We start from the raw sequence: 27,957 nt of genomic DNA on the forward strand, positions 1-27,957 counted from the left end.
GGTTACAATAAAAATAATAATAGGTTTTATCATCTTTTTCAAAATGTTTTATTGATAACAATTAATTTTTAAAACTATAAAGAATTTTATATGAATAAAAAGATTTTTGCATGTTTTTTCATTCATAAAAAATCCTTTACAGATGATAAACAACAAGTATTCGACTTAATCCTAACGTAAATCTAAAGAGCTTTAATTCGTACGTAGTCGATGACCAATGGTTGTGACCAGGTCGGCCACCAGGCGTCCATATCTTGCCAGAAATTGAGCATCGCCTTCCGACCTCGATTCCTCCAGGGCTTCAAACGAGACCCTGATGTATAGATGCCATCTGGGAACTCGGATATTCCACCAGCTGACACCCCTAATGTTGTATAGAACTGAAATGGAAATTGGTATTGGTTGGTTTAGGTCTATTTATAGTAATTTGCATATTTTTTATGTAATTATATTCTTATAACTATTTTATTATAATATAAGAATTCTGGCGATATAAAGCTATTTCATGAGATCCGTCTCCTGACAATAACGAACACGTCAAAATAAGAATTATCGAAATCGATGTAGCTGTTCACGCGTGACGCCGTGACAAAGGGAAATAGGGATTCATTATTTCCCTTGGTCATGGCGTTGTAATTTTAATACTAACATAGTTTTAAGGTAACAAGATACTAACAATTATATGGATATTGCAATTATCTGAAATAAATCAAATAAATAAATAGAAATAAATTATTATATTTAGAGATTTACATAATCATCAAACGGAGCCATGCTGGTCCCAGTGTTGAGGAGGTCTCGTGGTAGCGGACAGTCCCGGGGCAGCTGTTCCTGCAGTCCATTTGTTGTGGGCTCCACACGAGCCCATTCTATACCATCCACTGTTAAGGTTATCCGAGCTGCAATGGATTAGATCGAAATCATTTTGGGGTCAAAACATTTTCTTGGGTGGGCAACTGAGCTAGTTTGTTAACCCATACATACACACAACCAATAAAATAATTGTGCGGACATAACCCATGAATATTTACAGAGGAATGCACCATACTCAAAATGTGACTGAAAGTGGAATGTCTAAGTTACTTAATTCAGAGCTAATGATTACGAGTCTCATTAATAAACGGTGAAAATTATAGATTATTTTTTTTTAAATAAACCAAGTCTTCCCTTATTCAAACCTTTCATTCTTATGTTTAAAGTTTGTACTTTATCATAATTATTATGATTATGCGTGACAAATTAATTTTTTCTATTTATGTAAATAACGTTACTGTACATTTTTTATGTGTAGAATATGTCTGAAAAAAAGGGAAAACATAACTTACTGGGTTCCCACAGTACAGCATAAAGATGGAAGTCGTTAGACCAAGGATTCCCAGAATATTTGGTTCTGATGAGGTATTGACGGCAGTTGAAATCCATAATTGGTCCTCCATATAGAACCTGAAATTATTGTCATGCATGTTTTTAGTTATCAAGAACAAACAAGAGCGTGCGTGCCGAGCACACGTGTCAGAAGTGAAACTTCTTTAGCAGGATTCAAATAAACAACAGAAAAAGATTAACTTACGACTAACAGTAAAATATGGAGTTCACATTAAAATGATAATACAATAAAAATATGTATTATTATTTTACTTTAGGAAGTGCTAAGACATTGACCATATAGTATTCATGTTGAATAATAATTTATAGTCTTTTACTACGATGATGCTATGAATGCTAATCAAGATAATAGATTTGAAACATAACAACTGTTATTGTTACAACTGTTTTAATAATTTATTTTACAATGTTATTCATATTATGTTCTGTTGTTACTTATATAAGTTTACTAGGTGTCCCAGCAAACGTTATTCTGCCTTTCTCTTATAACTTGAAAAATTGATGTTGGCCGATTCTCAGACACACAAAGTCTCGTGAGAATCGGTCCAACTGTTTCGGAGGAGTATGGTAACTAACATACACACGAATAACACATAATAGTTAATACACGAGAATTTTATATATATATTACAGAGAAGAGAAGAAGAGATTCAAATCTGAAATATTTACAGAAAAGGATTTGAAAGAAGTACTTGCGTGGTGTGATAGCGTGCCTATTAAACTAGCCACACAACTTGCATTATCTTAGTACATTGTCACGATAATAATTATTTCCATTAAGGGCCGATTTTTCAATGCTTGGATAAAACTTATCCGCCCAATAAAGTATTACACGATAATATTAAAATGTCACGTAAACTGTCAAATACGGGCAATTAGAATACGTTTTTAAAATGGTAGTTTTATACATTATTCGACGAATAAGTTTTATCCAAGCATTGAAAAATCGGCCCTTAATAGCATATAATACCTGATTTCCAATATTATCATTGCCAAACATCAGTTCACTGTTCCCCCGAGCACCAGCGATCCTTATTATTCCCGATGCATAGTTCATGAACCCGTATTTGTTCAATAAAGGCTCTAACAGGATATCTGAAAGATTCAATATATAAAATAAAAACATACATAAAAATCGATGCATAAAAACTGTGAAGTTTTGAAACGACTTTTTAGGAATTATTATGAAAGTATCTCGTTTCGTACTCGCGTTTCATATTTTTACTTATACTGTAATAAAACCAAGAAATAAAGAAGTGTATGTAATGTATAATATCAGTAAGTTTAGTCCCTTGTCCGTATGGGTAAATATATGGGCATTTTATATTTCAACATTCTATCTCGCCAGAAACAAATCATTGAAAAAAAAATCTATCTATTCTATTCTATTCGGTCTACTTCTACTACTCGACGACGACGACGACGAATATAGGTAAGTACATATAAAATTCTAATATTTTCTATAGTATGAAAGACTTGTATTAAAAAGGTCACCTGGAAAGATCCAATCGCCTCGAGGTAATTTCGCCCGGACTTCCACGAGACCGTATTTAAAGGACAGTTTTGAAGTCAATCTTCCGCTGACAACTGGAGGCAGTATATTTGCTCCCCAAGCACTTGTACTACATTTCGATGAATATGTTGATCTACTTGTGCAGCTAGAATAAATAATAAAGGATTAACAACAGTCAAGGGAACTTGTCATACAAATAATAATTGAAGATTTTAATGCGGAAGAAATGATAATGAAATTATCATAGAATTAATAGTGACGCCTTTTTCTACGTGGGAATGGGATGCAAACGGAAAAGTACATTTTGGTAAAAGAATGAATATTGAATGTGTATAAAAAACTAAGAATACTCATTAGTATAGAGATACTGAAGGCTACGATAAAATATGGATAAACTTTGTAAGATTAGTTTTAAGGGTTTTTTTTTATACTTTCAACGAAACTTGATCATGAAATAAGGATAAAAAATATTACTAAAACTCACCCACTTATTAAATCTAGAGTACCAGAGTATATCGAATTTTTCGAAAATCCCGGAAAGTTTTGAAGAAGTTGAGGAGCTATTTCCAAATTTCCATTCTTAACTGATACTGTTTGACTTTTCGGTGGACGTTGGTAGGATACAAATGGATAATCCTGATAAATAATACAGAGTAAGGTCTTCTACTGTGATTTCGAGATAAATAATATTAGTTTAAAAAAACTAAAAAAACACGCTTTTTATAAAAGATAGAAAGATATAGAAAACCAAACTAAAAAATAGAAAATTTTATCAAATTAGTGTATTGTCATCGGTCCTCAATAAATCTACAAAGTTAGAACGAAATCTGGCCGTTTAAAGTGGGTCAAAATCGCGCCCAAAGAAGTCGGTTACAAACATACAAACATACAGGTGAAGCTAATATAAAGCGTGTAAAAAGAACACAATTTTCAAAAATTTTATCCACCGCTTTTCGTGGATCGTTTTATTTCATTTTAATTTATTACTATTGAAACTTCAGGCTTGAATTTTGCAGGACAATTATAGCAAAGCTATCTAGGGAAATATTTTATGTCGTTGCAACATTCTATACTCCACTAAATAAGGCGATTTTTATTGATCAATAATATCTACGTCTACTTCTCGTAATATTATTCAGGAATCTGCTTGAGCTTCTTTGCCACTAATGCCCTAATTATTATCAGAACATTTAATCTCATCAAAAATCAGAATAAAATATACTTACTGGTTGTTCTGGCACATACTGTTCGATGTACCACAAATCTTCGTTAAGTCTATCAAAGTTGTCTTCAAATATAACTTGTCCGGCACACGCTTTGCCATCTCTCACTTGTGTCAGAGTACTGCGACATTCTGGGGATGATACTGGAGCTGATGGGTCCACCAGTTCTAAAAGACAAGAATGCTATGTGCGGTAAATTAAAAAGGTCATATTGGAGAGTGTCGTCTTTTATTTTTCCTTTTTTAGTTTATGACAATGACGATAGACTAGTTACTTGGTTTTTGTAGGAACTTTTTTTCTGTATTTATTTTCACTATCCTTCCGGACAAAGAAAGATAATAAATCAATAAATAAATATTACAGGACAATTTTCACACACGGCACGATCTGATCCCATACTAAGCTTTCGCTTGTGTTATGGTAACCAGATGGCAGATAAACATACATATATAATTTTAAATAAATACTTATATAGATAATTAACACCCAGACACAGAGCAAACATCTATGTTCATCACACAAATATTTGCCCCAGGTGCGAATCGAAGCCACGACTAGGGATGGCGATCTGAGATCGATTAATCGAAGAATCGATTTTTCGAGCAGAAAATATCGATTTTTTAAATCGATATGAAGTACTGTATCGATTCACTGAATCGATATATCACCCTTGAAAATCGACATTCGATTTTTTCTGTTTTGGTATAAACCATACAATTATTTGCATTTAGTTGAATGTGCCTGAATTATAAGAGTGCTGCCGGTTAAAGAGTTAACTACTCATAAACTCGCGAGATGGCTGTATGTTTGGTATCCTTTACTCGCCTCTCTTTAATAAAAAAGTTACGTTAGTAGTCTTTGACTTTATGTGTCTATAATCTGTGACGATTGATATTGCAATTTGCATTATTCATTTGTTGTTGTCGTTTATTGAATACTGTTATTAGCATAATATTATAAGTATTTTCATGATTGATAATTGATTTTCATCAGATTTTCATGTAGTGTTTGTTGCGAAATAATAACTAATTGAGAGTAGGTAAGGTAAGTAAATAAGTAAAGCGCTTCTTATTTTTCACTTTGACGCTATTATTTTCAGTTTGTTCTGTTATTGTTTGATATCCTTATAGTTTGATACGGTAATCAAAATAATTGTTATTTTTGAATTCCCTGATTTTATTGATAAGATTTCGTTAATTGCAATATTAATCTTGTTTTTAGTAAAATTGATACAAATTTACATTGTAAATGCAAACTTGAAAAAAAGATCGATTTTTTAAGAATCGATTTTGTAGGCCTCGATTTTTTCGTGAATCGATTCATTAGACTACGATTCGAATCGATTTAAAAATCGATCTTTTTCGTAAAGAATCGCCATCCCTAGCCACGACCTCTGGCTTGGAAGGAAGGGCCACTACTGACTACCAACCAAGCCAACCGGCCAGTCAAATCAATGTATTTATGATGTCTTAGTTTTTGCGTCATGTGTAATTCTTCGTCAGCTGTAGCTATTACTAGTATTAAATAAACTCACCTTTAACAGTAAATGAAAGGTTATCTTTAAAATAGCCCTTTCTATTGCTGACCACATAAACGTAATAGTTGATGACGTCATTAGGTTTAAGGTCTATATTGAGGTCTTCAAACACCCATTTTCCGCGTTTTGGCGCTGTGATTTCTCCCGATATTTGGCCAACATCGGTGTTTTTTATACCTCTATTTACATTCCCTTGGAATACAAATAGTGATAGTGAGGAATCATCTAAAAAGAGTTTTATTATTAGTATTTTAAACACTTTCATAAAAGCTGTGATAAAAGGAAGAACTTTTCAAATCCTATGTTCACTAATGTGAGTTGGTACTTCTAAAGTGATTCCATTTCAAGAACCGACGAAATTTTTTGTTTATTCTCAATACCAGATGGAAATAGGCTGTGTGGTCTAAAAATTAATGCAGGGTTAATCCTTAATTATGCGTATTTGATTAACTCGTCTGCTTCAAGGTGCTATTTTAATCGGTTAATATAATATGACTAATAGATTTGTATATAATATGTATGAGACAATAATGTCGCCACCATCAGTATATGAAATCAAATAGATTATTATATTGATTATTATATGAACATAATCTTATATATAAAAATGAATCGCAAAATGTGTTGGTAAGCGCATAACTCGAGAACGGCTGAACCGATTTCGATCATTCTTTTTTTATTATATTCCTTGAAGTACGAGGATGGTTTTTATGTAGAGAAAACGTAAATATTATGTACCACGGGCGAAGCCGGGGCGGACCGCTAGTACAAAATAAATTGGATTCACCTTGCAGTCAATTGTACTTACAAATAAGTATTTATTTACTAACTAGATTTTTTCTAGTTACATACTTTTTCTAGATTTCATTATGTTACTAAATTAAAAAAAAACTGTGATATCATGTGGAAACATTCGTGCACGTTCAACCAAACAGACAAATTGTAGCTGTGTAATAGAGCTGTTTTTTTAAACGAATTTTAGCTAAATCGATTTATTGCCTCTGAAACCTGCATGCATTTCATGAAAATCGTTGAACCCGTTTGCGAGATTCAGATTATATGTATACTAGCTGCTCCGCGCGGTTTCACCCCCGTGGCTCCACTCCTGTTGCCCGTAGCGTGATGAAATATGGCCTATAACCTTCCTCGATAAATGGGCTATCTAACACCGAAAGAATTTTTCAAATCGGATCAGTAGTTCCCGAGATTAGTGCGTTCAAACAAACAAACAAACAAACAAACAAACTCTTCAGCTTTATAATATTAGTATAGATTAACAAAAATAGTTAATTTAAAGGTATGATAAATTAGAGCATCAAGGTGCTCATATTAATTAGTGTATTTTTGTCAAATATTATATTTAATTGAGGAAGTCTAATTGATTGAAGAAGTCCTTAATAAATAAATGTTTGAGTTATAGATAACTAACCTGGTATTGACACCCGTATGCCCTTGGGTTTTAAGGCCTGTATCGTCACATCAGGTATGTTGAACTGACCGGATGCACCAGCTGACACTAAAAATAGAATTAAGACGCGACCGAACAGCTTAAGCGCCATTTTCCCACTGAGGTCAAAGATGAGTAAGCAAAGATTATATTTGTGTATGCAATTGAATCACCAATTTATAAAATTTTACTATTTGTTTTGTTGTTTCCATCGGTATTTTACTTAGATGTAGGTAAATCCAATGGTGGGCTCTAAAAGGATTTTTTTTTTGTTCTATTACATTTACATTTTACTAAATTTCCACCCGCAGCTTCGATCGCGTTTTCAAAGAAAAACTCGCATAGTTCCTATTCCTGCGGTGGGATTTCCGGGATAAAAAGTAGCCTATGTCTTATTCTGGGTCTTCGTCTAGCTACATACCAAATTTCATTGTAATCGGTTCAGTAGTATTTGCCTGAAAGAGTAACAAACATCCATCCATCCTCACAAACTTTCGCACTAACACGGATTCCGTTTATTATCTTTTTCAAAGCTTTTTGATATAAGGTGAATTGACAAAATGTATCATTTTAAATGAAAATATTTTATACATTATAAATTTTACAAATCCACTAAAAAGGGTTCTCCCCATTAGTCATTTTTCTTAAGAACTGCTCGAGTAACTGATAGTAAAGTAAAGGGGAAGAACCCGCAAACCAAGAGACAATGACCTTTCGCTGTAAAAGTTACATAAATAAAAACCTGTTGATAATATATTAAATAACACGTAGTATTTTAACCGACTTTTAAAAAAAGAGACTCAATTTGTAGCGTATTTTTTTTATAAATTTGTTCATTCGGGAAACTCTACATAGGTAGGTTAATTTATTCGCCAAAGGGTCTGGTGGGTCGACTGATGATAATTACCCATGCAAAGTTGTATAATATTAATTTGCAGGCGTAATGCAAAATATGATGATGGGATCATTTCGTATAAAAATACAGAATATAGAGTTATAGCATAGAATATCACTACATAGTATAAAACAAAGTCGCTTTCTCTGTCCCTATGTCCCTGTCTCTATGTATGCTTAAATCTTTAAAAGTACCGTACGCAACGGATTTTGATGCGATTTTTTTTAATAGATAGTGTGATTCAAGAGGAAGATTTTAGTATATAATTTATTATGTTTTAGACAAAGCGGGCGAAGCCGCGGGTGGGAAGCTAGTATAATATATTCTAACGCGTACAGTCCGTCTCTTCATTTGTGCAGAATTTAAATTAACTAAATATAAATATAGATTTCTCCCTCACAACCCCTTTCTTTTTCCAAAGTACCAAAATTCTAAAATAAGACTTACAAATTTACTAAACCTAAATAAAATTTTATCAAATCGACATTAAAAACACAACTAAATTATCTCAATACCAATAACTATACTTACGGGTTATCATTCAGTTTCAAGATAATATTATATTCACTTAAACATGGCGAGCATTCAGACAGGATTGAGTTTTCCTTGTATATATTTTTTAATCTGTTTGATTTATGCTGATCCGCTAAAAGCGCAACGGGTGTAAGGGTTACATTTTTAGAACCTTCTTGACTTTATGTGGAGTGGGACGAAGTACGTCATACTATCCACGAACCAAACATAGGATTTAAGCGCGTCACACACGGTGAAGATTTTATCTTAAGATACTGTTATATTTTATATTACAGTATCTTAACGCATCCGGTATCAGCGTTCGGACCATCATTTTTCTTTTTGTCATTGCGTACTAAGACTCCTGTAGAACCGCCATCCTGTTACAAATGACCCACAAAATTTCGCGTCATTTGTAACAGGATGGCGGGTCTACAGGGGTCTTAGTACGCAATGACAAAAAGAAAAATGATGGTCCGAACGCTGATACCGGATGCGTTAAGATACTGTAATATAAAATATAACAGTATCTTAAGATAAAATAGTATAGTATCTTCACCGTGTGTGACGCGCTTTATTGTAAGTAAACTATCTATAATATAAACCTTTTTATGGATGTAAATAAAAGTTTTGGTATGGCGAATTCTGGGATCAGTATTTCATTTGTTATGTTTTTTTAGGATGAGACTTTACGATTTCAATATAATTGGATGTATATATTATGCATTTGGTTCATAATCAATTCTAGGTTATGTATGATTGAATGCAGAATTAAACTTTCGAATGTTTATCTGTCGATATATTTTTATAATATTTTAAACTTAGCCGGTTGAATAACAATTAAAGAGGTCATGTTGTACAGTTGAATGCTGTAAACATCTAACAGATTTTTTTTTCTTTTTTATAATGTTAGTTTCCTTATTTAAATGTTCTTACATAATTTAATTTTTATAGCATAGCCTAAAACCATAATTTATAATTTCAATTTATATACCTACCTAGAATTTAATAATTTTCTAAATAAGTGCATTAGTTATTGATTTTGAAACAGCAATAGGTTAACATATTAAAATAAATATTTACGTAAACGTTTGGATTTATCAATTACATTTCCCGCAGCCGGAGGCCCCAAAAGAAACTCAGATATACTTAGAAACTACATTTAATGACTAAAATGAGACTTTTACACCCATGTCTGCACGATACAGACCGGAGTCAAAGAATGAATTTATACATTTTAATAATTATAAAGACGTAAGCTTGGATGCTAACTCAGGGAAATAGGACCCACATTCTATTCCCGTGCGAACGGCGTATTCATCAGTTTCGTATGAAGGCAGGGCCGTAACTCCTCCCGCCGAAGTTCAGCGACCATTTTTGAATTTTGTGGAAAAATGTTGCTGGAAGCCGGGGCTCATCTGCTCATCTGTGGTCCTCCGTCCTCTATAAAGTATGTGTCGATCTGCGTCACATCGTGTACCAAATGGCCAAAATTAAGACTGCACCAACCAGAATTATATATATAGGGATAGTTGTTTGATATATTACAGGATCATTTTCTATAGCGAGGGGTTTGCATTCAAACTTGCTATTGGATTTTGTGCAAATCTTCCAAATTAACTGAGTTGAGAATTTCGTATCTTGTATATTTATTTCTAATGTCCTTGATATCTGTACTGCTTATCTTCAGTCAGTGGCTGTTCCTTAATTTTGTCATTTACATTATAGGTCTTGAAATTCTCCGACTCGTAGATACATCCAGTAGGTATAGTTAATAAGAATGTACCTTGGAGTATCACGAAGTCCTCCTGTTGCATTTATAGTAAGATTTTAGATGAGCGTGGTAAAGGTAGTTAAGGGGGCGCATAAAGCAAAATAACCAATCTTCTATTAGATGATACGTGTAATATGCAAGACCAAATCTAAAAAATAAAATATATATCAAACTAGATGATATGTTCAACGATTCTGTTTAATCAAAAACATAAAATATTAAAATTTACTCGATAAAATTGTGTTACAGAGCATTTTGTGTAATTACTTTTAGTTTTGGTTTTATCTGCGATAAACCACTTTTGGCGCTCTTTTTTTCTCGAGATAAACGTTTGATTTTGTCACGATAAAAGTGGTTTATCGCAGATAAAACCAAAACTAAAAGTAATTATACAAAATGCTCTGACAAATATCTTGCAAATGTTTTAATATAATTGTTTATGAAAAAAAAAATCATAATAAGTATGACCATGTCAAGTAGAAAACGTAAAAGTGTGAAAATTAGAGCTAACTTAGTGATTTTTTTTTATCGAGTAAACTTTAATATTTTATGTTTTTGATTAAACAGAATCGTTGAACATATCATCTAGTTTGATATATATTTTATTTTTTAGATTTGGTCTTGCATATTACACGTATCATCTAATAGAAGATTGGTTATTTTGCTTTATGCGCCCCCTTAAGTATGTGTCGTTCATCTAATACTTGCGTCGTTTTTTTTTTGAGAGTGAAATAACTGTCGTCTCGCAGCTGCAGGAACTATTTGAGGTTTGATTCTTAATCTGAATGAAGTCCTGAATACAGTCCGGCTTCGTCTGAATTTGATTGTTTTTCGATTCATAGAGATACCAGATATTATACTTCGGGCATTCAGCCTCTATGTACAAGAATGAGCTACTGTTAGTTGCTATATAGGGATAGGAAGGGATGAGGGCCTGCCTATTCTTATTTGGAAAAATAACTAAATGAAATAAATCAAGAATATACTAGTAGAAACTAATGGAAATTTAAAAATTATTACAATTTGCTTATTCGAAAAGTAGTATCCAGGCTTAAGTATATTATAATATTCCCTATCTTTTAATTCTTATATTTGATCCTTATTATAAATCTTACCTAATTTCTTAATCATCTTCCTAACTGTTTCCATAACTAACATTGAATGATGATTAACTAACTTAATGTATTTATTAAGATTATTGTCATTTAATTTTTTTTTAGACGTGAATTAATGTGAAATTAATTTCCTTTTGATTTTCCACTATCTGAGAAAGAATAGATGGCTGTTTTATATCGTTAACTACAATAGTTGATGATATAAACTGAATGCTATTTTTATGAAAAGCTTTAATGAAATTGTCATATTTTTTAGAATCTTGTAGTCCAAATTAATACCGGTAATTTATACCTATGAAGATCGATCTTAATCTTCACAGTCAGTAAAGCTATTACAAGCATAGTGTGTAAAGTTCGGATCATATGTATACCGATAAGGCGATTCACTATACCTAATTGTAATACGAATAATTCTCGGAATAAAAGTCAGGGCCGTACTCAGTTGGATATAATTCGTGCATATTCATTTCACGCATTTTCTAATAATTTTGTGTTAAAGGTAAACCTCTAACGGGTTTCGAATTACTTAAATGCTTTTATATATCATTTTTACTAATTATTAAAATTATTTTTATTCTGTAAATAAGATGCATTTAATTCTCCGTAGAAAAATTCTAATGATTAAATTAAATTGAATGAAATGAAAAATTTATTGTCACAATTTTTAAACGTTTTTTCAATTGAAATCGGCCGCATACATTGAATTCTTGAACCTAAGGCCTCCTATAAACCACGGATAAAAGCTTGTAAATTTTTTTTTTATATAAAGTGTACTTTTTGCCTCTGTGATGGTTACAACCGATGCCAAATCATTATATAGAGTGGTTTTGTCTTTTTGACCCTGAAATTATTTAATAATGGATTTTGAATGCTTACTCAATTTTGGGTATGTAATTTTATTTAATTTATCGTTAATTAAGAAATTAGGCTATTCACTACCAGCATTAACTTTATAATATAACTTTACAATCTAGTTAATCTAATTAATTTTAAAATAAATCTCTACTATTTTCTAAAACTAGTCTACGAGCAGCCTTACTCAATGTAGTGCTCTTGGGAATTTGACTTTCACGGATGGAAAATCATGGAAAGGAAATTAGGAATAAAAAATATATAAACTATATTAAAAGGAAGCAACACAGAACTATTCTATGTACTTACCAAATCTGGTTACTTTTTGGGATCGATGTTTTGATATAGCCTCCAGGCCGCAGAAATCGTAGATTCTGGATCCTCGTAGCGATAGCAAGGTTACTCTATCTATGCCACGTTTTTTAAGGATCCTACCGACTGCGCCAATTACATTTCCCGCAGCCGGAGGCCCCAAAAGAAACTCAGATATACTTAGAAACTACATTTAATGACTAAAATGAGACTTTTACACCCATGTCTGCACGATGCAGACCGGAGTCAAAGAATGAATTTATACATTTTAATAATTATTAAGACGTAAGCTTGGATGCTAACTCAGGGAAATAGGACCCACATTCTATTCCCGTGCGAACGGCGCATTCATCAGTTTCGTATGAAGGCAGGGCCGTAACTTATCCATAAATATTTTTTGTTGTACGTTAATCAAATGATGATCTTTTAACAGGTTTATGGGAAATTAAAGAAGAAACTACAAGAAATTACAAATTGATTAACGGCGAACAATATCCTGGTTTAGAAGAAAATAATTTTGCTGCAGAGGTTTGTTTTTATTAAATTATTTGTAACATTGAACATAATAAAATATCCCTAGCACGTAAAACTTTAAACTCTGTTTTCAGCCACTGACGCCTGATCACATAACAGTTATCACACCAAAACATTAGTGTTATTACAGTGAAAGAAGGCTTCAACTATGCTAAGATACAATCTGTAAAGCCATACCAACTAAATGAGGTATAGAGGAGACGAAATCGGCCCTATGTCAGAACCGAAGCGACTTAAACTTATTACTGAAACTAACTATGTAATGCTGGCTCAAAGGACCACAGATTCTTGTCAAGCTACGATCATTACTAATAAAACAACATCGGATATGCCCGAGACTTATGTTTATAACTCTTATTTGTAGGATAATAAATGATTTTATTTTTAAAGTTGTTTGTTTTATGCTTGACGTGATTTGTTTAGGGCTGATTTTTCAATCCTTGGTTGAAACTTATTCATCGAATAACGTATTAAACTACCAAGGATTGAAAAATCGGCCCTTACTATAATAAAACTGCAGGAATACATGTTGTCCTATAGATTAGTATGTAACGGTATTTACAATTTAAAATGAAAAATCATTCATGTAGCTCTCTATATTTTAAAAGAGCATTGTGACTGTCCTATATTTTGCTAAAAATCACCAAATATAATCTTATAGCTATTTTTTTTATTGGTCTACAAAACAGGTCACAAATGCTTTTCATGTATTTTACTAATTATGCTAACTTCTAGTTGATTCGCAACCATCTGGATACAGGATCTAGACACAACATGCAAATTTACAATTATAATTTGGTTACCTTACTTATGTAACAATAACTCTGATAACTACTTATAATTTAACTATTTGCTAACATTAATTAATTTATTTCTAATTGAGACCAGAGAACCACTAAATATGTCAAATTCTGATCGGATATTATTTGTATAGGTGCACATTCGAAATAAGGGTGTATGTTGACCAAGATTACTTTTGCATGAAGAAAGAGAAATAAAACATCAAATTTATTTCATTACTTTACTTCTAATGATATCATAATATAGATACGATATAGGGCTATAGTTAACATTCACAAAGCGACGACTTTCACGTAGTCTATAATCAAATCAGGCTGAGTCCACGATGGGTACCAATTGTCCTTATCCTGCCAAAAGGAGAAGCTGGCCTGCCTGCCGCGATTGCGCCACGGCTTCGGTATATTTTTTTCCCTGACGGTCATGCCGTCAGGAAACTCTACGATACCCCCCACGGCGACACCGAGGGTTAGGTAGAACTGAAAGTATATTGAACATTAAGTGTTTTAAGAGAGTAAAATTTCAAGTCGCGTCATGGCAATACCGTCACGTCATGGAGTAAGGCGACGATTTTGGTATCTTTAAATCTTACCAGAGAAGTTTCACTTCTGACACGTGAGCTCGGAACACACGCTCTTTTTTATATAATTTACTCTGTGGTCATAATATGTACTATTGTTTTTTATGATTAATTTGAAAGCTATTTTTGCTGAGAAAAAAGTTGATATCGAAACACATCACGTTCGCAACCTTACACTACTAATAATAAATACTCAGTCATTAACTCAATAGGATTAAAAAAAAGTTTTTGAAAGTGACATAATTTATTCAATTGTTTTTTTTTCCTTCTTATCTATCATCTTGATCATGACATTGAGGATAGTAATTTAACATTCTCAATATATGATTGACAAATCGTTCCACACAGTTCCTTTCTTACGTGTTTACACGGATATAAAATAATATACTAATATTATAAAGCTGAAGAGTTTGTTTGTTTGTTTGTTTGAACGCGCTAATCTCGGGAACTACTGGTTCGATTTCAAAAATTCTTTCGGTGTTAGATAGCCCATTTATCGAGGAAGGCTATACATATATATTGCACGCCTCATAAGCGAAGCGTTGAGGTGGGTACTACTGTCGCTTCGCGCAAAACATCTGATTTTTCAAACTTAAAATGTCTTTATGTATCATACATTGCACTTGTAAGATAATACATACACACACATATTAAGAAAAAACACTATTTTTAACGTTCATGATATTTTTGATGTCATTTTTGTTATTTAAACTAGTTAAAAAACAGTTTAAAAAAGTTCTGTCTTGGACGTCCGTGTGTCTGTATGTGCGGATCCTTTTTCTTGTTAACACGATAGCGACCGAAATACTTTACTAATCGAGTCTTTTTTTTTCTCTTACGCTTGAGTATGCTCAGGAATAGAACCCTTTCATTTTTCAGGGTCTGATTCGATGTGGTTTAATTGTTATTAAATAAACAAAAATAATAATTAATAAATAATTATTAAAAAAAAATTATGAGGCGTGCACTTTTGGATTTTCCAAACTATATAAGGCAGAAGGCTATATTATATCATCTCGCTCAAACCAACAGGAGCGAAGCACTGCGGTTAAAACACAGAAGCACAGCTAGTCTATACATATAATAAATCTGTAGAAGGGTCAATTCTGTACATTGAAAATATTGTAAAAATAATTTGGAAAATCCAAAAGTGCACGCCTCATAATTTTTTAAATATTTATTAATTATTATTTTTGTTTATATTGTTAGAGTTACTCAAAATGGAGAAATAAACCACCCACGCCAAGACCGACATCCGCGCGGAGGGAGTCGCGGGCGGAAGCTAGTCTTAAATAAAATTGTCAACGTGTTTAAAACTCAGGTTTAAAACGATAAGTGTACAGAGTGAATACTCCAATATAGAAGCGACCTACAGCTGTATATTTAATTAATTAACAGCTATATAATTTCTTACTTAGATTAGACGTAAAATACGTTGCAAAAAGGTTATCACAGCATACAATTTTATTCTCTTATCGAAGCGGAAAAAGTATAGTAGGTATAATTTTAAAACTATATTATACTCAATGACGTTTTGTTTTTACATTTTGCACGCCTCGGGTAATTTTACTTCTGTCGCAGATGACTCAGATATCTCGAAAATATGTATCTAAATTAAAAAAAAAAGAAGTTTATTTAAAAGTGTAATTTAACACTTAAAACTCAAATGTATGAATTTGTGAGTTTCGCTTTACTATTAATTTTCAAAGGTGATATATTCAGTACTGGCGGTACGCCCCGGCTTCGCCCGTGGAACATGTTTACGTAATCTGTTTACGTCTTCATTATAAAAAAAGAATTAACAAAATCGGTTCAGCCGTTCTCTAGTTATGCGATTACCAACACATTTTGCGATTCATTTTATATTTTAAATTCAGTGTTTGTACGATTACCTAATCGTACAGACAATAGGTACATGTTCCCGGAATGCAATGCGTCGATGGTGCATATTTTATTATATTGTATTAATTATTATTTTAAGTTTTAACACACAGTTCAGTTCGCATTCGGACTCCGTACCGGGCGGTGCGTAATAAAACCCCATCCCAATCTCATCCCATTAAAGTTAATAATAAATATATCTCTTTATCCCAATCTCATATCTTATCTTTTACCCAAAAACTCCCCCTTACAGTGTTCAACCATTGAAAGTACGAATAACCTGTAGCAATTCTTACCTTAAAACCCAAGACAGAATCACGCATTAGCTGTCTAACATTACTCCAATGGATGTATAGCCCTCGTGGCTCGACTGACGTCACGCTGATCAGACGGGGGGCTTCCAAATTATAACTTACGTCTTCAGCTGCATTTGAGCACGATAGAATCATTACGATCCATAAGCATTTACTCATCATTGTTTCTATTTTAACAACTTTAGAGAAGACACACGGACACAAACAGAAGAATAGAATAGGTATACACTAACAGAAGATGAATATCTTAGTCAGAAATAAATACTTATGTGCCAGAGAATTACAACTTGCCGTGAAATTGATGGGAATATTGAAGAATCGTGCTCTGTTATCACAAGTCACTAGTGATTAGATGATTTTTACTTACATACGTGTAATTTTACTTTTTTATTTAGATTTGCGCGATCTTTTGTTTTCTATTTATCTCCTCCAAAGATATTAATCACTATAGTCGGTCACTATAACCATATATCCATGCTTCTTTGATGTTTTCGTTCGATTTTAATTTTGAGCTCCTCTATATGTTTTAAATGGTGGTCATCTGTGACGTGCCAGACAAAAACCTATACGTATGCTTTTAGTTCTATCAATAAAAAAGTACGCTAAAATATTTTTTTACAACTGAGAAACCCTCATTCAGTCCTTAATTAAATAACAAATGACGAAATTAAGGGAACAAACTGATAAATGAGAAAGAGAGTGGTAATATTTATAAATAATTTGGAAAATCCAAAAGTGCACGCCTCATAATTTTTTTAATAATTATTTATTAATTATTATTTTTGTTTATTTAATAACAATTAAACCACATCGAATCAGACCCTGAAAAATGAAAGGGTTCTATTCCTGAGCACAAGCGTAAGAGAAAAAAAAAGACTCGATTAGTAAAGTATTTCGGTCGCTATCGTGTTAACAAGACAATCCTCCGCACATACAGACACACGGACGTCCAAGACAGAACTTTTTTAAACTGTTTTTTAACTAGTTTAAATAACAAAAATGACATCAAAAATGTCATGAATGTTAAAAATAGTGTTTTTTCTTAATATGTGTGTGTATGTATTATCTTACAAGTGCAATGTATGATACATAAAGACATTTTAAGTTTGAAAAATCAGATGTTTTGCGCGAAGTGACAGTAGTACCCACCTCAACGCTTCGCTTATGAGGCGTGCAAAATGTAAAAACAAAACGTCATTGAGTATAATATAGTTTTAAAATTATACCTACTATACTTTTTCCGCTTCGATAAGAGAATAAAATTGTATGCTGTGATAACCTTTTTGCAACGTATTTTACGTCTAATCTAAGTAAGAAATTATATAGCTGTTAATTAATTAAATATACAGCTGTAGGTCGCTTCTATATTGGAGTATTCACTCTGTACACTTATCGTTTTAAACCTGAGTTTTAATCACGTTGACAATTTTATTTAAGACTAGCTTCCGCCCGCGACTCCGTCCGCGCGGATGTCGGTCTTGGCGTGGGTGGTTTATTTCTCCATTTTGAGTAACTCTAACAATGACATCTTATAAATATCTATTGGACCCAAATACGGCTAGGCCTATAATAATACGCAACGTGTGTTAATGGGATAAAACTGAAAAATTAAGATTAATTTTTTTTCTACGTATTTTTTCAGGATAAAAAGTATCCTATTTTACGCCCAGGATAATAAGGTATAATTATACCAAGTTTCATCGAAATCGAACCGTTAGTTTTCACGTGATGTCTTCACGAAGACAGACAGACAGACAGACAAAAATTTTTTTAATCACATATTTGGGTTTGGTATCGATCCAGTAACACCCCCTGCTATTTATTGCACGCCTCATAAGCGAAGCGTTGAGGTGGGTATACTACTGTCACTTCGCGCAAAACATCTGATTTTTCAAACTTAAAATGTCTTTATGTATCATATATTGCACTTGTAAGATAATACATACACACACATATTAAGAAAAAACACTATTTTTAACGTTCATGATATTTTTGATGTCATTTTTGTTATTTAAACTAGTTAAAAAACAGTTTAAAAAAGTTCTGTCTTGGACGTCCGTGTGTCTGTATGTGCGGATCCTTTTTCTTGTTAACACGATAGCGACCGAAATACTTTACTAATCGAGTCTTTTTTTTTCTCTTACGCTTGAGTATGCTCAGGAATAGAACCCTTTCATTTTTCAGGGTCTGATTCGATGTGGTTTAATTGTTATTAAATAAACAAAAATAATAATTAATAAATATTTAAAAAATTATGAGGCGTGCACTTTTGGATTTTCCAAATTATTTTTACAATATTTTCAATGTACAGAATTGACCCTTCTACAGATTTATTATATGTATAGACTAGCTGTGCTTCTGTGTTTTAACCGCAGTGCTTCGCTCCTGTTGGTTTGAGCGAGATGATATATAGCCTTCTGCCTTATATAGTTTGGAAAATCCAAAAGTGCACGCCTCATAATTTTTTTTTAATAATTATTTATTAATTATTATTTTTGTTTATTTAATAACAATTAAACCACATCGAATCAGACCCTGAAAAATGAAAGGGTTCTATTCCTGAGCATACTCAAGCGTAAGAGAAAAAAAAAGACTCGATTAGTAAAGTATTTCGGTCGCTATCGTGTTAACAAGAAAAAGGATCCGCACATACAGACACACGGACGTCCAAGACAGAACTTTTTTAAACTGTTTTTTAACTAGTTTAAATAACAAAAATGACATCAAAAATATCATGAACGTTAAAAATAGTGTTTTTTCTTAATATGTGTGTGTATGTATTATCTTACACTAGCGACCCGCCCCGGCTTCGCACGGGTGCAATGCTGATACTACAGAAAAACTGTGAACGTTGTATATAAAAATTAAAAACAAAGCGGCCCCGCTCCGGCTTCGCAGTTCGCACGGGTATAAAATATATAGCCGGGCGGCCGGCCGGTACCGCCGCAAACGCTACGTCCCGCAATTTTTAAATCTGTAATATCTTCTAAATTATTCACTAAAATCATACGGTGTAAAGGGCCATATAGATCTATATTAAATGAACAATGTATTCAAGGTATTTAATTGGTTAAGGATTAATGCTGTATTGGTTAAAATCGCTTCGAAAATTAGCCATTATTTGTCGTAAAAAGTAAATGACAAAAAAAAGGTATTGTGGGTTATCCATAAGAGATAGACATATACCATCGCGGACTTTTCTGTAGACCTTTTCAATGTGTATAATACTTAGTACATTATTATGATAAAACTCGTAGGTTTCAGCCTGCGTTTGCAATTTAAGCGGAAAGAATGTAATTTTTTACGACATCACATTAGAAACCTCAAAAATAACAGTACTTCTCCACTATTTAATGGATGTTATTATACATATAAACCTTCCTCTTGAATCACTCTATCTATTAAAAAAAACCGCATCAAAATCCGTTGCGTAGTTTAGAAGATTTAAGCGTACAAAGGGACATAGGGACATAGGGACAGGGAAAGCGACTTTGTTTTATACTATGTAGTGAAGTGCAATGTATGATACATAAAGACATTTTAAGTTTGAAAAATCAGATGTTTTGCGCGAAGCGACAGTAGTACCCACCTCAACGCTTCGCTTATGAGGCGTGCAATATATATAGCCTTCCTCGATAAATGGGCTATCTAACACCGAAAGAATTTTTGAAATCGAACTAGTAGTTCCCGAGATTAGCGCGTTCAAACAAACAAACTCTTCAGCTTTATAATATTAGTATATTATTTTATATCCGTGTAAACACGTAAGAAAGGAAATTGTGAAGAATGACATACCTTTACAGGTGAAAACTCTCTCTATACATTTTTTTTAATCTATATAGAGGTAAAACTCAAAGGTGACTGATATAGTGATCTATTAACGCACAGCCCAAACCGCTCGACGTATCGGGCTGAAATTTGGCATGCAGGTAGATGTCATAACGTAGGCGTCCCCTAAGAAAGGATTTTAGAAAATTCATCCCCTAAAGGGGTAAAATAGGGGATAGAAGTTTGTATGAAACTTTTTATTCCTTGGATGTATTTGCATGAAATTTAGCACACATATAGAGGGTAACTTGGATAAACACAAAGCATAAGTTTTATCCCGGAAATCCCACGGGAACGGGAACTATGCGGGTTTTTCTTTGAGAACGCGGGCGAAGCCGCGGGCGGAAAGCTAGTGATACAATAAATTGATATGTCCGTAAAATTTTACCTCCGATTTATACCTACTTATAAATATTTCATTTTCCAGATATTCAATTCAAGCAAATTAGATCCGACTATCGAGATTATAACGGGAGTAAGGTTTAAAGCTACTGTTACTGACCTTAAATACAATACTCTTTATGAAGTAAGAGTTCTCGCCTTTAAAAGTGATATGGATGGTCCACTATCAGAACCAATAAGAATAAAAGTATTGAAAGATTATGATGCTGTTGTAACGAGGACCGTGAATGGGTGCCAGTTTTCAATGCAAACAGAAAACGTACAAATACAAGAAGATGTTTTCCCGTTAATTTACAATTCTTACTTTTAATACCTGAACTCTTAAATATTTAAAGTTTTGTTTATTACACAAGGACAGGAAGTGTGTGATACTGGTCCGTTACAATAAAAATAATAATAGGTTTTATCATCTTTTTCAAAATGTTTTATTGATAACAATTAATTTGTAAAAATATAAAGCATATAAAATGAAAAAGATTTTTTGCATGTTTTTTCATTCATAAAAAGTCCTTTACAGATGATAAACAATAAGTATTCGACTTAATCCTAACGTAAATCTAAAGAGCTTTAATTCGTACGTAGTCGATGACCAATGGTTGTGACCAGGTCGGCCACCAGGCGTCCATATCTTGCCAGAAATTGAGCATCGCCTTCCGACCTCGATTCCTCCAGGGCTTCAAACGAGACCCGGATGTGTAGATGCCATCTGGAAACTCGGATATTCCACCAGCTGACACCCCTAATGTTGTATAGAACTGAAATGGAAATTGGTATTGGTTGGTTTAGGTCTATTTATAGTAATTTGCATATTTTTTTATGTAATTATATTCTTATAACTATTTTATTATAATATAAGAATTCTGGCGATATAAAGCTATTTCATGAGATCCGTCACCTGACAATAACGAACACGTCAAAATAAGAATTATCGAAATCGATGTAGCTGTTCACGCGTGACGCCGTGACTAAGAGCGCATACGCACTATGCGGGTAGCCGCATTGCGGGTAGCCGTCCGGCTGACCGCAAGCACAATTATGTGCGTAATATTCATTTATATGCGCACTGCGATGCGGCTACCGCAGACCGCACATAGAAATGAATATTACGTACATAATTGTGATTGCGGTCAGCCGGACGGCTACCCGCAATGCGGCTACCCGCATAGTGCGTATACGCTCTAAGGGAAATAGGGATTCATTATTTCCCTTGGTCATGGCGTTGTAATTTTAATACTAACATAGTTTTAAGGTAACAAGGTACTAACAATTATATGGATATTGCAATTATCTGAAATAAATGAAATAAATAAATAGAAATAAATTATTATATTTAGAGATTTACATAATCATCAAACGGAGCCATGCTGGTCCCAGTGTTGAGGAGGTCTCGTGGTAGCGGACAGTCCCGGGGCAGCTGTCCCTGCAGTCCATTTGTTGTGGGCTCCACACGAGCCCATTCTATACCATCCACTGTTAAGGTTATCCGAGCTGCAATGGATTAGATTGAAATCATTTTGGGGTCAAAACATTTTCTTGGGTGGGCAACTGAGCTACTTTGTTAACCCATACATACACACAACCAATAAAATAATTGTGCGGACATAACCCATGAATATTTACAGAGGAATGCACCATACACAAAATGAGACTGAAAGTGGAACGTCTAAGGTACTTAATTCAGAGCTAATGATTATGAGTCTCATTAATAAACGATGAAAATTATAGATTAATTTTTTTTAAATAAACCAAGTCTTCCCTTATTCAAAACCTTTCATTCTTATGTCTGTGTTTAAAGTTTGTACTTTATCATATTATGATTATGCGTGATAAGTAAAAATTATTTTTTCTATTTATGTAAATAACGTTACTGTACATATTTTTTTATGTGTAGAATATGTCTGAAAAAAGGGAAAACATAACTGAACCATTATTTTAAAGAAACTTACTGGGTTCCCACAGTACAGCATAAAGATGAAAGTCGTCAGACCAAGGATTCCCAGAATATTTGGTTCTGATGAGGTATTGACGGCAGTTGAAATCCATAATTGGTCCTCCATATAGAATCTGAAATTATTGTCATGCATGTTTTTAGTTATCAAGAACAAACAAGAGCGTGTGTGCCGAGCACACGTGTCAGAAGTGAAACTTCTTTAGCAGAATTCAAACATACCAAAATCATCGCCTTACTCCAAGACGTGACGGTATTGCCATGACGCGACCTTGAGATTTTACTCCCAACGTGCCTAAAGAAGTTTCACTTTAAGATCAATTTAAAACAAAGAGGGCTTCCCTACAACAGAAAAAGATTAACTTACGATTAAACAGTAAAATATGGACTTAACATTAAAATGATAATACAATAAAAAATTAATAAAAATATTATTATTTTACTTAAGGAAGTGCCAAGACATTGACAATATAGTATTCACGTTGAATATTAATTTATAGTCTTTTACTACGATGATGCTATGAATGCTAATCAAGATAATAGATTTGAAAACATAACAACTGTTATTGTTACAACTGTTTAAATACAATGTTATTCATATTTTCTGTTGTTACTTATATAAGTTTACTAGCTGTCCCAGCAAACGTTATTCTGCCTTTCTCTTATAACTTGAAAAATTGATGTTGGCCGATTCTCAGACACACAAAGTCTCGTGAGAATCGGTCCAACTGTTTCGGAGGAGTATGATAACTAACTTACATTTAATAACTTACTTACATAATACACTAGAATTTTATATATATTACAGAGAAGAGAAGAAGAGATTCAAATCTGAAATATTTACAGAAAAGGATTTGAAAGAAGTACTTGCGTGGTGTGATAGCGTGCCTATTAAACTAGCCACACAACTTGCATTATCTTAGTACATTGTCACGATAATAATTATTTCCATTAAGGGCCGATTTTTCAATGCTTGGATAAAACTTATCCGTCCAATAAAGTATTACACGATAATATTAAAATGTCACGTAAACTGTCAAATACCTACGGGCAATTAGAATACGTTTTTAAAATGGTAGTTTTATACATTATTCGACGAATAAGTTTTATCCAAGCATTGAAAAATCGGCCCTTAATAGCATATAATACCTGATTTCCAATATTATCATTGCCAAACATCAATTCACTGTTCCCCCGGGCACCAGCGATCCTTATTATTCCCGATGCATAGTTCATGAACCCGTATTTGTTCAATAAAGGCTCTAACAGGATATCTGAAAGATTCAATATATAAAATAAAAACATACATAAAAACTGTTAAGATTTGAAACGACTTTTTAGGAATTATTATGAAAGTATCTCGTTTCGTACTCGCGTTTCATATTTTTACTTATACTGTAATAAAACCAAGAAATAAAGAAGGTATGTAATGTATAATATCAGTAAGTTTAGTCCCTTGTCCGTATGGGTAAATATATGGGCATTTTATATTTCAACATTCTATCTCGCCAGAAACAAATGATTGAAAAAAAAACATTCTATCTCATCATTCGGTCTATACCGGAAGAAAGACACTTTCTTCATTTAACTCTACACAATATAGGTAAGTACCTATAAAATTCTAATATTTTCTATAGTATGAAAGACTTGTATTAAAACGGTCACCTGGAAAGATCCAATCGCCTCGAGGTAATTTCGCCCGGACTTCCACGAGACCGTATTTAAAGGACAGCTTTGAAGTCAATCTTCCGCTGACAACTGGAGGCAGTATATTTGCTCCCCAAGCACTTGTACTACATTTCGATGAATATGTTGATCTAGTTGTGCAGCTAGAATAAATAATAAAGGATTAATAACAGTCAAGGGAACTTGTCATACAAATAATAATTGAAGATTTAAATGCGGAAGAAATGATAATGAAATTATCACAGAATTAATAGTGACGCCTTTTTCTACGTGGGAATGGGATTCAAACGGAAAAGTACATTTTGGTAAAAGAATGAATATTGAATGTGAATAAAAAACTAAGAATACTCATTAGTATAGAGATACTGAAGGCTACGATAAAATATGGATAAACTTTATAAGATTAGTTTTAAGGGTTTTTTTTATACTTTCAACGAAATTTGATCATGAAATAAGGATAAAAAATACTAAAACTCACCCACTTATTAAATCTAGAGTACCAGAGTATATCGAATTATTCGAAAATCCCGGAAAGTTTTGAAGAAGTTGAGGAGCTATTTCCAAATTTCCATTCTTAACTGATACTGTTTGACTTTTCGGTGGACGTTGGTAGGATACAAACGGATAATCCTGAAAAATAACAACAGAGTAAGGTCTCTAAGGTAAGGTAATTTCGAGATAAAAAAGAACACAATTTTCAAAAATTTTATCCACCGTTTTTCGTGGATCGTTTTATTTCATTTTAATTTATTACTATTGAAACTTCAGGCTTGAATTTTGCAGGATAATTATAGTAAAGCTATCTAGGGAAATATTTTATGTCGTTGCAACATTCTATACTCCACTAAATAAGGCGATTTTTATTGATCAAGACATTTTTTATTGATCAATAATATCTACGTCTACTTCTTGATTATTTGTCGTTATATTATTCAGGAATCTGCTTGAGCTTCTTTTGCCACTAATGCCCTAATTATTATCAGAACATTTAATCTCATCAAAAATCAGAATAAAATATACTTACTGGTTGTTCTGGCACATACTGTTCGATGTACCACAAATCTTCGTTAAGTCTATCAAAGTTGTCTTCAAATATAACTTGTCCGGCACACGCTTTGCCATCTCTCACTTGTGTCAGAGTACTGCGGCATTCTGGGGATGATGCTGGAGCTGATGAGTTCCACCAGTTCTAAAAGACAAGAATGCTATATGCTGGTAAATTAAAAAGGTCATATTGGAGAGTGTCGTCTTTTATTTTTCCTTTTTTAGTTTATGACAATGACGATAGACTAGTTACTTGGTTTTTGTAGGAACTTTTTTTCTGTATTTATTTTCACTATCCTTAAGGACAAAGAAAGATAATAAATCGATAAATAAATATTACAGGACAATTTTCACACACGGCACGATCTGATCCCATACTAAGCTTTCGCTTGTGTTATGGTAACCAGATGGCTAATAAACATACATATATAATTTTAAATAAATACTTATATAGATAATTAACACCCAGACACAGAGCAAACATCTATGTTCATCACACAAATATTTGCCCCGGGTGGGAATCGAAGCCACGACCTCTGGCTTGGAAGGAAGGGCCACTACCAACCAAGCCAACCGGTCAGTCAAATCAATGTATTTATGATGTCTTAGTTTTTGCGTCATGTGTAATTCTTCGTCAGCTGTAGCTATTACTAGTATTAAAATAAACTCACCTTTAACAGTAAATGAAAGGTTATCTTTAAAATAGCCCTTTCTATTGCTGACCACATAAACGTAATAGTTGATGACGTCATTAGGTTTAAGGTCTATATTGAGGTCTTCAAACACCCATTTTCCACGTTTTGGCGCTGTGATTTCTCCCGATATTTGGCCAACATCGGTGTTTTTTATACCTCTATTTACATTCCCTTGGAATACAAATAGTGATAGTGAGGAATCATCTAAAAAGAGTTTTATTATTAGTATTTTAAACACTTTCATAAAAGCTGTGATAAAAGGAAGAACTTTTCAAATCCTATGTTCACTAATGTGAGTTGGTACTTCTAAAGTGATTCCATTTCAAGATCCGACGAAATTTTTTGTTTATTCTCAATACCAGATGGAAATAGGCTGTGTGGTCTAAAAATTAATGGGTTAATCCTTAATTATGCGTATTTGATTAACTCGTCTGCTTCAAGGTGCTATTTTAATCGGTTAATATAATATGACTAATAGAATTGTATATAATATGTATTAGACAATAATGTCGCCACCATCAGTATATGAAATCAAATAGATTATTATTATATTGATTATTATATGAACATAATACAAAATAAATTGGATTCACCTTGGAGTCAATTGTACTTACAAATAAGTATTTATTTATTAACTAGATTTTTTCTAGTTACTTTTTCTAGATTTCATTAGGTTACTAAATTAAAAAAAAAAACTGTGATATCATGTGGAAACATTCGTGCACGTTCAACCAAACAGACAAATTGTAGCTGTGTAATGTAATAGAGCTGTTTTTTTAAACGAATTTTAGCTAAATCGATTTATTGCCTCTGAAACCTGCATGCATTTCATGCAAATCGTTGAACCCGTTTGCGAGATTCAGATTATATGTATGTATATTAACAAAAATAGTTAATTTAAAGGTATGATAAATTAGAGCATCAAGGTGCTCATATTAATTAGTGTATTTTTGTCAAATATTATATTTAATTGAGGAAGTCTAATTGATTTAATAAATATTTAAAATTATTGACCCGGTATTGACACCTGGAAGAAGTCCTTAATAAATAAATGTTTGAGTTATAGATAACTAACCTGGTATTGACACCCGTATGCCCTTGGGTTTTAAGGCCTGTATCGTCACATCAGGTATGTTGAACTGACCGGATGCATCAGCTGACACTAAAAATAGAATTAAGACGCGACCGAACAGCTTAAGCGCCATTTTCCCACTGAGGTCAAAGATGAGTAAGCAAAGATTATATTTGTGTATGCAATTGTTGATATTAAAATATGACTATTTGTTTCCATCGGTATCTTACTTAGATGTAGGTAAATCCAATGGTGGGCTCTAAAAGGATTTTTTTTTGTTCTATTACATTTACATTTTACTAAATTTCCACCCGCGGCTTCGATCGCGTTTTCAAAGAAAAACTCGCTTAGTTCCTATTCCTGCGGTGGGATTTCCGGGATAAAAAGTAGCCTATGTCTTATTCTGGGTCTTCATCTAGCTAAATACCAAATTTCATTGTAATCGGTTTAGTAGTATTTGCGTGAAAGAGTAACAAACATCCATCCATCCTTATTATACAGATTCCAATTCTATAATGTCAATTGACAAAATTTATTATTTTTAAGAAAAATGTTTTATCTATACTAATATTATAAAGAGGAAAGTTTTGTATGTATGTATGTATGGT

At 32.9% G+C, this 27,957-nt stretch overlaps 2 protein-coding genes across 2 annotated transcripts; both read right to left on the reverse strand.

The window, feature by feature from the left end:
• Positions 1–102: 102 nt before the first annotated feature.
• On the reverse strand, positions 103–7,224 carry LOC149903816 (beta-1,3-glucan-binding protein-like). The gene is made up of 9 exons (XM_090107685.1): positions 7,089–7,224; positions 5,657–5,884; positions 4,126–4,289; positions 3,384–3,535; positions 2,881–3,044; positions 2,357–2,481; positions 1,326–1,443; positions 754–899; positions 103–380 (listed from the first exon to the last, which is right to left on the reverse strand). The coding sequence occupies exons 1-9, from the start codon at positions 7,216–7,218 to the stop codon at positions 183–185; spliced, it is 1,425 nt and encodes a 474-aa protein (XP_089963811.1). The 5' UTR covers positions 7,219–7,224; the 3' UTR covers positions 103–182.
• Positions 7,225–21,366: 14,142 nt separating this feature from the next.
• On the reverse strand, positions 21,367–27,488 carry LOC149903817 (beta-1,3-glucan-binding protein-like). Its single transcript, XM_090107687.1, has 10 exons — positions 27,353–27,488; positions 26,254–26,481; positions 26,092–26,118; positions 25,563–25,702; positions 25,017–25,168; positions 24,518–24,681; positions 24,002–24,126; positions 22,851–22,968; positions 22,247–22,392; positions 21,367–21,659 (listed from the first exon to the last, which is right to left on the reverse strand). The coding sequence occupies exons 1-10, from the start codon at positions 27,480–27,482 to the stop codon at positions 21,462–21,464; spliced, it is 1,428 nt and encodes a 475-aa protein (XP_089963813.1). The 5' UTR covers positions 27,483–27,488; the 3' UTR covers positions 21,367–21,461.
• Positions 27,489–27,957: the final 469 nt, after the last annotated feature.

This window comes from Colias eurytheme, chromosome 12 (genome assembly GCF_061535395.1).
Source record: "Colias eurytheme isolate Ceu_HAF_F1 chromosome 12, ilColEury1 Martin Lab GWU primary, whole genome shotgun sequence".
NCBI lineage: Eukaryota > Metazoa > Arthropoda > Insecta > Lepidoptera > Pieridae > Colias > Colias eurytheme.